This window comes from Passer montanus, unplaced genomic scaffold, assembly GCF_014805655.1.
Source record: "Passer montanus isolate IOZ18808 unplaced genomic scaffold, ASM1480565v1 scaffold28, whole genome shotgun sequence".
Lineage (NCBI taxonomy): Eukaryota > Metazoa > Chordata > Aves > Passeriformes > Passeridae > Passer > Passer montanus.
Window position 1 is genome coordinate 2,768,545 of NW_024367483.1, and position 12,270 is coordinate 2,780,814.

At 45.9% G+C, this 12,270-nt stretch overlaps 1 protein-coding gene across 1 annotated transcript; it reads left to right on the plus strand.

The window, feature by feature from the left end:
• The first annotated feature begins 767 nt into the window (after nucleotides 1–767).
• On the plus strand, nucleotides 768–11,116 carry CD2 (CD2 molecule). The gene is made up of 5 exons (XM_039713218.1): nucleotides 768–922; nucleotides 3,685–3,981; nucleotides 6,336–6,626; nucleotides 8,578–8,697; nucleotides 10,297–11,116. Exons 1-5 carry the CDS (start codon nucleotides 862–864, stop codon nucleotides 10,497–10,499), a joined length of 972 nt encoding a protein of 323 aa, XP_039569152.1. The 5' UTR covers nucleotides 768–861; the 3' UTR covers nucleotides 10,500–11,116.
• The last annotated feature ends 1,154 nt before the right edge of the window (nucleotides 11,117–12,270 follow it).

Sequence of the window (12,270 nt, forward strand, 5' to 3'; positions counted from 1 at the left end):
GTCTTCTTTCTTGGCCTACATCTCTGACAAAAAGCTGGAAGATTTCAGTGGCTGCTGAAGCAGAGGAATTATGATGGTTGAGGATAAGACTCAAAATCCTCACCACTCCATCTGTTTTGTATTGGAATCAGGAATAAGGACTTCATTAGCTTCTCACGTGTTTTTGGACCTAGCTCCTCATGGCTTCTTTCCTCACTGCCTTTCCCACACCAGCCAGCTTGGTTTGTGGCTAGATCAAGGCAGTGTTCTCACCCCCTTCCATGCTCATCCCTCTCACAGCTTGCTGGAGTGGCTGGCCCTGCCTGCAGGAAGCGTTTGTGGCCCTGGCCAGCCCCTCTACACCAGATGTTGGTGCCAAGCTGATCCTGCTGGTTTCCAAGGCAAGTGTGCCTCCTTTCCAAGTGTTGTCCAGCAGCCACTTGCTCCTCACTGGGTGTCCTGGGCTTGCTCTCCCATTGCTGCTGCTGAGGCTGTGGGGGAGAATTAAGATTCCCCCACCCAAAAACTGCATCCCTCCCACTGGGATGGTGGCACGTGGATGCTGGAGCTGAGCTCTTCAGGTGAGCATTGAGGAGGACGAGGGCCCCACCTGGCCCTCCAGCTGGGTGTGCAAACCTCCAGGGCATTCCTGCATTTTAATGCCCATTTTCTTTGTGTCTCCGTGTTGCCTCCAAGAAGACAAAACACCCTGTTGAGGCTTATTTCCGCCTCTGCTAGAAATGAGAAGTGCTGGAGGAGAGGAGGAGGGCACAAAGGCTGCGCCGACATGTCCCATCACTGCTTGCTCACAGCAGAAAACCCTTTCACCTGCCAGGAGCTATCACTAGACAAGGCAACACTGGATGTTTTTTGACCCTGAAAATGAACTTTAGGAGGATTTTCCTAGTCAAGTGCTTGCTGCTTTTATTTCCCAGTGTAAAATGTGAGTTTTTCTTACAGTTTTTTGCTCTTTTGGGCTGATGTTAAAATTGCGTTTTAAAGCATTTACAACTTGGTGGGCTGCTACTGATAAGAAACTTGTTCCACTTTTCCAATGAGTGAAGACATCTGGGTTATTGCTATTATTATTTGATTTAATTTTCAGCCAGGGGGAGGGCAGGACCTGAGTTTTCTATTCCAGTTATAATAATAAGCTGTAAAGAGTTTTGGTTTTAAGTTAATGAGCCTTAATTTGACACATGTGTAATGAGGAATGTCAGCATACAGTTTGCTTTCTGCCCTCCAGGCAGCTTGTACTACATTAGAGATCCAGTTCACTGTGCATTATCACATGTAATTTCCTTTTCTTATCAAAAGATGTGCAAATCTTTTGAAAGTACAATTTATATTCATCCATAAATATTAACAGAGTGATATATTTCAGTGTCTTCAGTGGAGCTGAAGTTTAAGATGTGAAAACAGCAAGCAACTGCATATATTTTTTATATTTTCCATATTATTGTTCTCATTATTTTTTAAAATATTAATCTAAAAACTTAATTAAGGTGTTAACTCATAGATTAGAGAAGGTTTTAAGAGATGGAGACAATACAAGCCTGCATAATTTTTCCCCCTGTTTCATTCCACTAAGTTTGTATGTATGGCTGTTTAATGCTTTCCTTTTCCTTCAGAACAAAATTAATAGATAAATAAGGATTTCTTCTTTTTATGTACACAATCTATAAAACATCTTCCCCAGCAAAAATAAGGATTATTCCCTTGAATGGAAAATTGTTTCAGAGACGTCCTTCCTTCTCTAAAATTACTATGGGAGCTTTTTCTTTTAACTCTTTCTTGTGACTCTGAGTGAGCTGTAGTCTCTCAGTTAAAACCTTTCTGCCCTTTGGAGCACACTTTAGTTGGCATTTTTATCAGAAGTACTGTTTCATTAGCTAAACAGATTTTTAATACAATATATGTGGGATACTTTGCTTTTCACTAGAAAGACTATGGAAATCAGATCAATATCTAGAGATGTCTCTGGTCCACAGAGGCACCATTGAATTATCCTTGAAAACTCAGTTTACTTTTTTTCTTTACTTTCAGAGAGAAAATATAAGTAGTGTCTGTTATGCCAAGAAATCCTATTACTAGTTCTAAATACTTGTTCATGGCGGAGCAGAAACAAGTATCAGAATTCAAATATTGTGTAGTGTCATCTGTGTGGGGCATAGCTGCTTCCAAGGCTGTTTAGTTGATAGCTTTATTTCAGGACATTTCATTAGATAGATCAAATACCTTGTAAGAAAGGCAATGCTGAAAAAACAGCCTCTCTTTAGAGGTGGTGAATTGCCAGAAGCACTACAGCATTAATGTTCCTGTTGCAGAGGCATGCTATTTTAGTTCTCTGATTATCTCTAATATTGTTAGTTTAATGAAATAGCCACTGGGTTTCAGTTTCCCCTCTGTGGTGCCATTTATCATTATCCTAGATACAAGGAGTGAAGGACTGTAATAAAAATATGCATAAACACAGGTTTTTCTCTCTGTGGGGAAAAAAATGTACTTAAAATACATAAAATTCAGGCAGAATCAGATCTGTGTGGTGATGGGAAGGGAAATCTCCTCCTGCTGATTGGCTTCACCCTGTAAATTGAGGAGGAATGAACACAAGAAAATGACAAACTAAATAAGCTGCGGCTCTGAGTGTGTCAGGTCTCAGTGAGCTTATCCCACCTGACACTTGCATGCAGATTTCACCTCCTCCTGCAGGTCTGTCCACCTGCCACGGGGCTGGGGACAGTTCCTCACTCGAAATCACCTCCCAGCAAAGCTTCCCAAGTCCTGGCTCTCCAGAAATGGGGCTTGCAAAGGCAGTGGCTGAAGCAGCCTGGAGGGGAGTGGGCAGAGCACCCGGGCGCTGCTCCAGGAGTGTGTCATCCCCACTGCTGGAAACACCGTGGGTGTTTAGTGAATATCCCCTTTGGCAGCCCCATGCTCAGGTGCTTCCCAGCCCTGACACCACCTTTGAGAAGCTCCTACTCTTCACTGTTCTGGAGAAGGGACCTGGAATCAAAGGAAGAGAAAATATTTTTGGGGTTTTCTTTTTGGCAATTGCTTTTCTTGTAGTGACTCCTGCAGCCCCTTAGTTCACAGGATGCTGGTAGCTGTTTCTTCCTGCCTCTTCCATGAGGATCCTATGCTAGAAAATCCAAGTGGATGCATTCCAGTGGGGCAGAGTAACTGGGATGGGAGAGGGGAGGCGCTGCTGTGGGTGTGCCTCCTGTTCAGTGCCTTACACTCCCTCACAGCTTGATGTGGTCTGCTATTATTATCACCATTGCTGTCACTGGGGTTGCTGAAATGATTCTGCTGTCCAGGAATGTGACTGTTTTTGCTGATTACAGTTCTGGGCACTCTGGGAACCAGCCTGTGCCCTGTGCAAAACACAGAAGTGACCTTCTTTTCAGGAAGGGCTTAGTTCATGTTAAAGTGAATGGGAGTCACTCTAAGTCAGCCAGGGTATAAATTCAGCTTTTGGAAGCTGGGCTCTTAGCTTTCTTGCCTCTGAGAATTAAATTGGATGCTGGCATTTATCTAATGAGCAATCAAGCAATATTTTGGAGCAGGGGAAGAAGATGGCATCAGTAAAGCAGAGAGGCTTAGGCAGCTCAGGAAGGGGGTGGCATAGAAAATGACAATTTTTTGGGTGACTGCTGTGTCTGCTGGAGACAACTGAGGGGCTGGCTGTGCTTCTCTCCACAGGCTCCAGCACCAGCTGGATTTACAAGGCAGTGAATGAGACAGCTCTTCTCAGCATCACTGCTCCTGGGAGCATCTACGAGGCGACATGGAGGAGAGGGGGACAAAGGCTGGTTCAGATCAAAGACAACAAAACCAAGCACTTTGTGAACAAGGAGCAGTGCAGGTGTGCCATACTGCGAAACGGGACTCTGCAAATCCAGCGCGTGGAGAGAGAGGACAGCGGCAACTACACGGTGATGGTTTATCAGCGGGATGGAAAGCTGAAGGCAGAAGAAAATGTAATGTTCTTTGTTCAGGGTGAGTTTTGACTTTCCCATACCATGCCCAGGACAGCTGAACAAGATTTGGTGTTCTCTGCTCTCTTCCACAGCCTTTCCAACTCAGTGCCCTCTTTTCTGATTAGGAGTAGGAGGACTTTTGTAGGACATACCTTTATCTTCCTGCCACAGACAGGAGCCTGCCTCTCTTCCTTCTCTTGCTCTGATTGATGGCCTCAAATCCCTGGCTTCTTTCTGTTTGTCAGACAGCAGGTTTCTAGCTGTGCCCAAAAAAGCAGCTGTGAGCATGTTCACACTGACAGCAGGGTGAGGGTGGTCAGCCCTACTGCAGCACCACAAACAGCGCTGGGACCCTGAGAGGGGAATGGGCTCCCGGCAGCATCCTGCTTCCAGAAACCTCTGCTAGGACACAGCAGCCTATGGGAGGTACAGCTGTGGCTGATGCACTGTGGGTTTTGGGTACTTCTGGTGCCATTTTATGGGCACTGAGTTACGACTTTTGTTCTCTGGCCACTGGTCCAGCAAGCTGAGCAACTGGTGTTGCCAACCCCTTGAGGAGAGCTCAGGAGTCCAGATGGCACTAAATGCCACTCCATTTTTGCTCTGACATACAAGATAGCCAGCAGTCACCTCCCCTGAGATAAACCACAATAGGAGCTGAATTTGCAGTGGAAGAAGACTCCTGCACCCTACCATTGCACAGCACAACACAACAAGTATGAAGTCTGTGCTCTTTGAAGCACAGTTAAGCACACACCTGGGGATTTCAGCTGCTTGGGTTCAAAGCATGAGGGCAGCCTCCATTCCTGTGCTGTATCTTGTCCTAAGAGATCAGAGCAGCAGCAGCCCACAGGTTTTGGGGTGAGTAGGGATGATGGGGATGGCTATTCTGCTCCTTAATAGCTGCTGTGACCTCTCCAGACCTCTAAGCTGTAGGACAGCATGGGTTTTTTTCCCCAGTGAGAGGATAGCTTTGTTCTGTCCTTCTTCAGTCATCATGCCCACCTTTCCTGACATCTTGAGTTTGTGTCACCAGCTGGGATTACAGAAATGATGCCATATTGAGGCAGCAAGGACAGCTGGAATGGTTTTAGCAGGGTTTCTGTGCAATGGGAGGCCCTGTGTCTAATGGGCTGCTGGGCAGTGAGGTGTCTCACTGCTTTGGGAGCTATTACTGTAAACAGATTCAGGAAGTCAGCAGGGCCTGATGCTTCTTGCTCATGTTTGAAGCCACTCTGCTGTCATTGGGGTGTCCTCATTTCAGGTCAAGGTTAATGTTCCAGCCCAGCTGTGTGCTGCATCATTTCCTCTGCTGTGCAGCAGAGAGGTTGCAATACCTCTGACACATGGCTTTGGAAGTCCTGTGCTAAGTCTCAGTGGTAGAACAATTTGTCAGCCAGGCTGGCCCATTGTTACTGGGGACAAACTGTTGTTTAAAAAAAAAATAAATTTGTCCCAATAATATCATCACTCAACTCCAGCACCTGGACTCTAATGTTTGCCACTGGAATGTTTCCCTGAATAATAAGTTCCAGTTTGCAGAGGAGGAGTGAGCTTACCAAGGAAAGGGTAGATACAGATGTCATGGTGTCAACCTTGACTGCGTATGCTACGAGCAGTCCTTATTTACTTCAGAATTTATTATCTCCATAAAATTTACTCAGCCTGTAACCAGAGGTGGCACTGGCATGTTTTTGTTTACCTGGTCTTAAAGGTAGAAATAATTATTTTTCATTTGCTGTCCCTGCCAGTTGCCCTTACTTGAGGAAAACCCTGCAGGCTTTTCCATCTCTTTCAGTGCCACCAGTGATAGAGAAACTGGAACCAGAAGGGAGGAAGTCATTTGCAGGGCACAAGAAGAGACAGAAATATTTTTTTTTCTGTCATAACCACATCGAGAGCTGAAGTGTCTGTTTGGGCTCTTCATTCTGGGTTGATGGCCTTCCATGCTGTGCTGTCATGCCCACTGAGTGCTGTTGGTAGAACATCATAAGGAGCTTTTCATAGTTTGTCCTGCTTTAGAGAAAATCTCTCCCTGATGGGCATAGGCAGAACAGGATCAACTTCCCTTGCACCAAAACACAGGGTCCAGAGGTGGAGGGGGCTGTGGCTCTGAGTCCCTTCCACCCATCTGAAGAAGACTCAGCTTCCTCCCCTCACCTGCCTGGTGTCCAGCTCTAACTATATAAGATACTGCTCTGCATTTTCTTGATTATTGCCTTGTTACTTCTGCAGCAGAGGTCTAATTTGCTCTTCGTTCTTCTGTGATCTCATTAGCTGTTGATTTGGGGTTTATTCTCTGTTTTGCTTAATAGCAGAGGCTTTCAAGAGGAGAAACTCTCAGATGTGCCTGTCCCTTCCCTCCTTTTTTAGAACCTGTCCCTCAGCCAATCCTCATGGCTGAATGCAGGAATAAAAGTGTGTCTGTCAAGTGTGAAGCCAGACAGAAGGCCAAGAATGAAGCAAAAGAGAAGACCAAGAATGAAGCAAAAGACAAGCCCGAGGCTGAAGCATTTATAATGGAACTGACTCAACCCAACAGCAAAAAAATCCAAAAGAACACAACAATGCTGGAATGGCAGGGGTGGAATTCTGGGACATTCCGATGCGTTGCTAAGAACCAAGTCAGTGAAAAAATGGCTGAAAAAGTAATAAACTGCTCAGGTGAGAGATCTCTTGGGTCAGAATATGCTAGGGTGGACCACTGCAGAGGGCAGTGGGATGTGAGAGGGGTTGTGCTCCTCCCCTTCTGTGGGGAAATCCATGGTGTTTGTCTCTTCTCCATAATCACGTCTGTGAATGTGGTGGTTGCCTGGATGAGGATGCCTTCCACATACTCATGGGTGTGGATGTGATCTCTCACGGGGGAAAAATAAGCTGCTTGGACTCTTCAGCTTGGCCGAGAAATCAGGAGGGAAGTTATGGAGGATTTTTCTTTGGGTTTACAAGGGTCAGATGAGCATGGCTCAACTGTACTGTGGTTTTCCCATTCAGTTAATCACAGATGCAGCAAAAGGACTGAAGGGATTGCATTTTAAATGGGAAGAGTCATGCTGAAAATGATTCAGTAGGCAAAAGAAGTCATCACAGTTGTCATCCTCCCACGTAAAAATTCTGCAGTTTAAGGCACAAACAAAGGACAGATCACACTGGTATGACACTGGTGTGGTGCTCAGTCCAAAGTCCAGAATTCCAGTGCAGTGCTGGGGAAAAGCCCTGAATTTCCCAGGCTTGGGTTCATCCTACCCATCCACGAGTGCTCTGCTGGAGGCATTCTCTTACTCTAGATTCCTGCTGGAGCTTGTGGAGAGTTGAGTGGGGTTCACAAGAGCTGGCTCAGTATTTCCAATTTTTACCTGTTTTTACCTGCCACAGTGAATTTAGGGAAAGTCCAAGCCTGAAGGACAGCCCATGGTGTGAGAAGGGAGGGAGCAAGCCTTAAGGCATAAAGGCTTTACTGAAGTGATCCCAGGTCTGCTGATTGTGACTGATGGGCAAAGAGCTGAGGGACAGGATGGCCACTGCTCTTCTGTGCAGCTGTTGCCTCTGAATAATCCTCCTGATTTCAAAAACAGCCAAACAATGTATTTTTTTGCTGCTGCCTGCCCTGATGGACTGCACAGTCCTGTTGTTGTTAGCATGGGGAAGGGGTGAGCAGGATGTGGCATGGACTTTGGAGCCAGGTATGAAAGCGTGCTGCTGGATGAGATCTATTTAAGACAAGGCAAATATCCCAAACCCCTTGTCTGGATGAGGAAATGCTGGCCAAAGCTGCCCATGCCAGGACACAAGCCAGGCAAGCACAGGTCTGCCTGCACTGCTGCTATGGGTAGACATTGGCCATTATCTAGACAATTTTGATTTCACTTTTTCTCACCCCTGAGAAATGTTCCTTTTTCACATGGTGAATTGGGTCAGAGACTTTGGGGTTTTTCTCACATCATTAACAGAGAAATACCAATGATCTTTAAGGCACAAACATAGCATTTCTCAGACACCAAAAACCACCTAAGACCATGGAGTACTACTCTACCACCCATACTGAATACCTCTCAAATTTTCTGTGTAGTGGCAGGACTCTGCCAGCTCCACAGTAGATTAAAAATCCCTCATCTTGCAGTCAAACCTCCCTCTAACCCTGCTGCCCCCTGTGAACACTTGGTCCTGCATTTGAGGCCAATCACCTTGAATTTTGACCTTTGCAGGCAAAGTGCACTTCAGGTGGGTTTTAACTCAGCCAGCTTTTCATGGAAGTGTAATTATATGTGAATCTGTCCTGGCTCCTCTTGCACTCATCTGGGAAAAAACAGGCACAGAAAAAGCAAAATACACCTTGGTGTAACACTGGCTACTAAAACAAGTGGCAATTCAAATACACGTGAGTACACATGAATGCTCTGGTTTCAGTTTTCTGCAGAACTTGAATCCATCAGGGAGCAATCAAAATTCTCAACAATGAGGAACAGCAACTTTCTGCTGTACACAGTTAAAAAGAAAAGGGTGGGGTGTCTATTGGCCTGTCTTTACAGTCAATTGAAGAAAATACAGAATTCTAAGTGGATGTTGTGCAAGTCATTTCTTTCCATCTAACATCCTCTTTCATCCCCTTAACTAGGCAAGATGGACTTCTATCTCATCTTAAGCATAGCAGGAGGTGCAGTCTTCTTTGTCATCTTTGTGATTTGTCTTATTTATTGTATCAGAAGGAGGAAAATGAAAAGGAATGAAGTTTATGGTAAGTGTTTAAGAGGCTTTGTTTTGCTATCCAGCCACCTAGAATATTAGAGATTCCCACTGACAGGAGCCCTGTAGTCAGGAGCATTCTCTCTGCCCTGACATGAGCAATAATCTGGTTTTAGCATATGGTGAATCTGTGTAGATCAGCTGGCATTGCCAGTCTCACTTTCTTATATGTACTTTGAGAAAGCCACCTGAGTATTATTTTACATTATGGCTGTTCTCTTTTGAGTGGTACAGATCACTGCCTCAGCTGTGCAGTGACACCATATCCTCAGTTCTTGGGCGTGGATTCAGCAGGAATTAAGAAAATTAGTCAGAAAATGAAAATTAATATTTTAGTGCTTGTTTTACAGTGACTAACCTCTCTGAAACAGTGAGTTTAAGGCCAACTCAGTGTCTCAAGAGTTAAATCCCTCAATCTCGAAGTTAAGATGAGTGATATTTCAGAAATGATGAGTCAGTGCTCAGAAGTCAGTTGGTAAGACTTTAATTCTTTGTGTGTGAAAATTAGTGCTGGCAAAAGGGATCTCTGGCTGCCAAGAATCTGGAAATCCCAGCACAGACAAAGGCAGGGAAGAGTGCTTTGGTGTGACTTCCTGGGGTCAGATCTCACTTTCCCTTCAGTAGCCTCCTAAAGGGGACAGAGCAGCTCAGGCTGGGGGTGTCCATCAACGTCTATTGTGGCCTCCCTGATAAAGCTGGTTCCTCCAACAGACAGGTGTGGGAATCCATAAAATCAGAGGGTTTTGGGAAAGCTGCAAAAGGCAGGCCTCAGAGAGAGCAGAGCTGTGATTAGAGCTAAGCAGTAGCCATAAGATAGGTCAGCAGAAAAATTATATAAGTAGAAAAGTAAGGACAAATAGAACAATGGTCTGTAAGGGCAAATAGAACAATGGTCTGTAAGGACAAATAGAACAATGGTCTGTGTATTAACACTTACCTAGAATAACTCCCTATGCTGTAGAAAAGTATATCTACTGAGATGTTAGGAAGTTCTAAGCTTAATAATGGAGCTCTATGCATTGTGTTTTAAGGCTTATAAGCAGGTATTGTATTTGAAATAAGCAAGCATTGTTTTAACCAGAGGTACATATGCTCCTAGTAGTTGGATAGAACTACTGTCAATATGCTTTTGCTTTGTGTGAGCGGTCAAAAAAGGTTTAAAGTAAGTTGTAACATTAAGTTCTTGGTCTGCTGCCTGGGATGTGAGCTGCTGGCATCTTCCCATTGTCATAACCATGTAATGAGACTGATGCTGAAAAATACAACAGCTCAAGGCACGTTCCTAGCAGTCCTGTCCCATTAGTGATTTGTGCATAGCCCCAGGCCAGCGATAAAAGGGCAGATCTTTCCCAATGCTCCAGGTACCTCGATCTCCGCCAGGTAGCCAAAAACTTCCATGTTGGCCTGGAGGGAGCAGGCAGAGGTGATTTTTGCTGTTCACTGGCACAGCAGGAACACCTGAGAGTGGCAGCTCAAAACCCAATATTTGGCTTTTCCTCGCTTGGGCCAAGGCCATTCCCGTGTCTTTTTTGACAAGTAATTTTTGACTTCTTGGTGCACGTCTGACTGTGGGCTCTTTGTGCTGTTGCAGAGGAGGAGCGAGCGATGCAGAGCCTGCCCCTGGAGCGTGAGAGGGGGCTGCGGGAGCTGCCCCAGGCTCCATCCCAGGCCACCCCGAAGCAGCTGCGGGTGCAGCAGCGGCCGCTGCCCCCGCAGCCCCAGGAGCCGCCGCGGCCCCAGCCCCGGCCCCGCGCCCAGCCACGGACTCCCAACCCCCCGAGACAAAGGCCCTGAGCAGGCAGCCTGGCAGGAGGGATGCTGGACTCTCTGCTCCACCACTCACTGGGAAAAGAAAGGTCGTGCCAGCCAGGAGCCCCTCCTGCCCAGCCCTGCGTAATGCTCAGCTACGAAAAGGCGGCTTGCCTTGCAGAAAATTAGAGAGAGCATCAAGTGGAGATGAGGAGACTCAAGGTGATGGGCATTCATCCCTGTGGCCATTTTTCCATCGTGTTAGGATCACTCAGCCCTGAAACCTGTGTCTTTCTGTGGTTCACTTGCTTTTACTGCACCTTGTTGTCTTCGAGCTTTTTGGATGGTTTTCACCAAGAAGAAGCTAAAGCTCTACTTGGACAAAATGGACCTATGGATGTTACAGGGTTTCATCTCCTGCCACACATTAGGACAGCTCTCTGGCTTCAGCATCAAATATGTGGCCTCCTGGACTAAAAAAAGTGGTTGTATGTAATTAAATATTTGTCTGAAGTTGAAAGGATTTGTGTTGTATAATGCAGAGAAGAAAATATTGAAAGGACGTGTGAGAACCTTGAAGGACCTGTGTGGGAAAAACACAAATGGGAAAGGGAGAACTTCTCCCTTTTCTCCCTTTCCCCCCTTTCCCTTTCTTCACTGTGTTTAGAAAAGAAACTGTAGGCTTGAATTGCAGCAGGGTCCCCTTTTCTCCCTTTCCCTTTCTCCACTGTGTTTAGAAAAGAAACTGTAGGCTTGAATTGCAGCAGGGGAGGGTTAGGTCAGTATTTTATTTTTCTTTTTAATGAAACACTGAGAGAGATTTCTGGGAGAGGTTCTCCAGCACTGGGCTTTCAAAGGGTGGATGAGACAACATTCTGTGAAACCTTTTTGCCCTGACAAGGGCCAGGAGAATGTGCTACACAGCCTCTTCAGGGACAGCTTCAACTGAGTTTTCTGTGACTTTTAGGCAAATAAAACAAACCTTTATTCTCAGCAAAAATCTGTGGGGCTATCCAGACAATTTTCTTTTGTCTTTTTTTTTTTTTTTTCTTAGAAGAGGTCTAGTCTCCTTTGGCTTGTGAAACAAAGCATTATAAACTGCCAGCCAGCAGGATTACTGGTGGCACTGTCTGAATTGTCAGGGTTCACTTCCCAAAGCCTCCTGCTGAGGGTGAGGGACTGTTTTTCTTGATTTTGCAGGTAACACCTCATGTATAACCAGGGCATGATAGAGAGCTGCTGGGAGATCTGCATCCCCAAGGCAGAAGCTGGACTGCAATAAATGCACCTGCATCACCTTCCACATGCTGGACACTGCTTGTGGGGCCTTGGGGGTGTCCATAGCTGCCTCTACAGGACAGCTGAGGAGCTGGGAGCACAGGCCTCTTTTAGAGCAGTGTCTGCATGGGTACACTGACCCATCTGGGGTAAAAAGCAAGGCAGGTGAAGGAGGAGAGAGCTACCAGAGCCACAGAGCACAAGACATCCAGCCAGCCAGCTGGTGTGTCAGGCAGAAGAGCACCCAGTACCTCTTTCAGGTGGCCTATCTCACATGTGCCAGGGGAGATCAAACAGCCATGCTTTGTTTCTCCTGAGAAATATGACTATTTTTATCTTCTGGTGTAAGGGCAAGGAGGCAACTTGTCAGGAAAAGGAAGCCTCTGCCTCCTCCAGAGCTCAGTCACTTCACTTAAACTCTGACAGAGGGAACAGCCCTGGGAGTGCCACTTGCTCTCTTGCCTTAGCTTTCTGCAGTTTTTGGACAGATTTCTGGGCTTTTGCTATTTAAAATTGAATTTGGTAAATGTTTCATGGT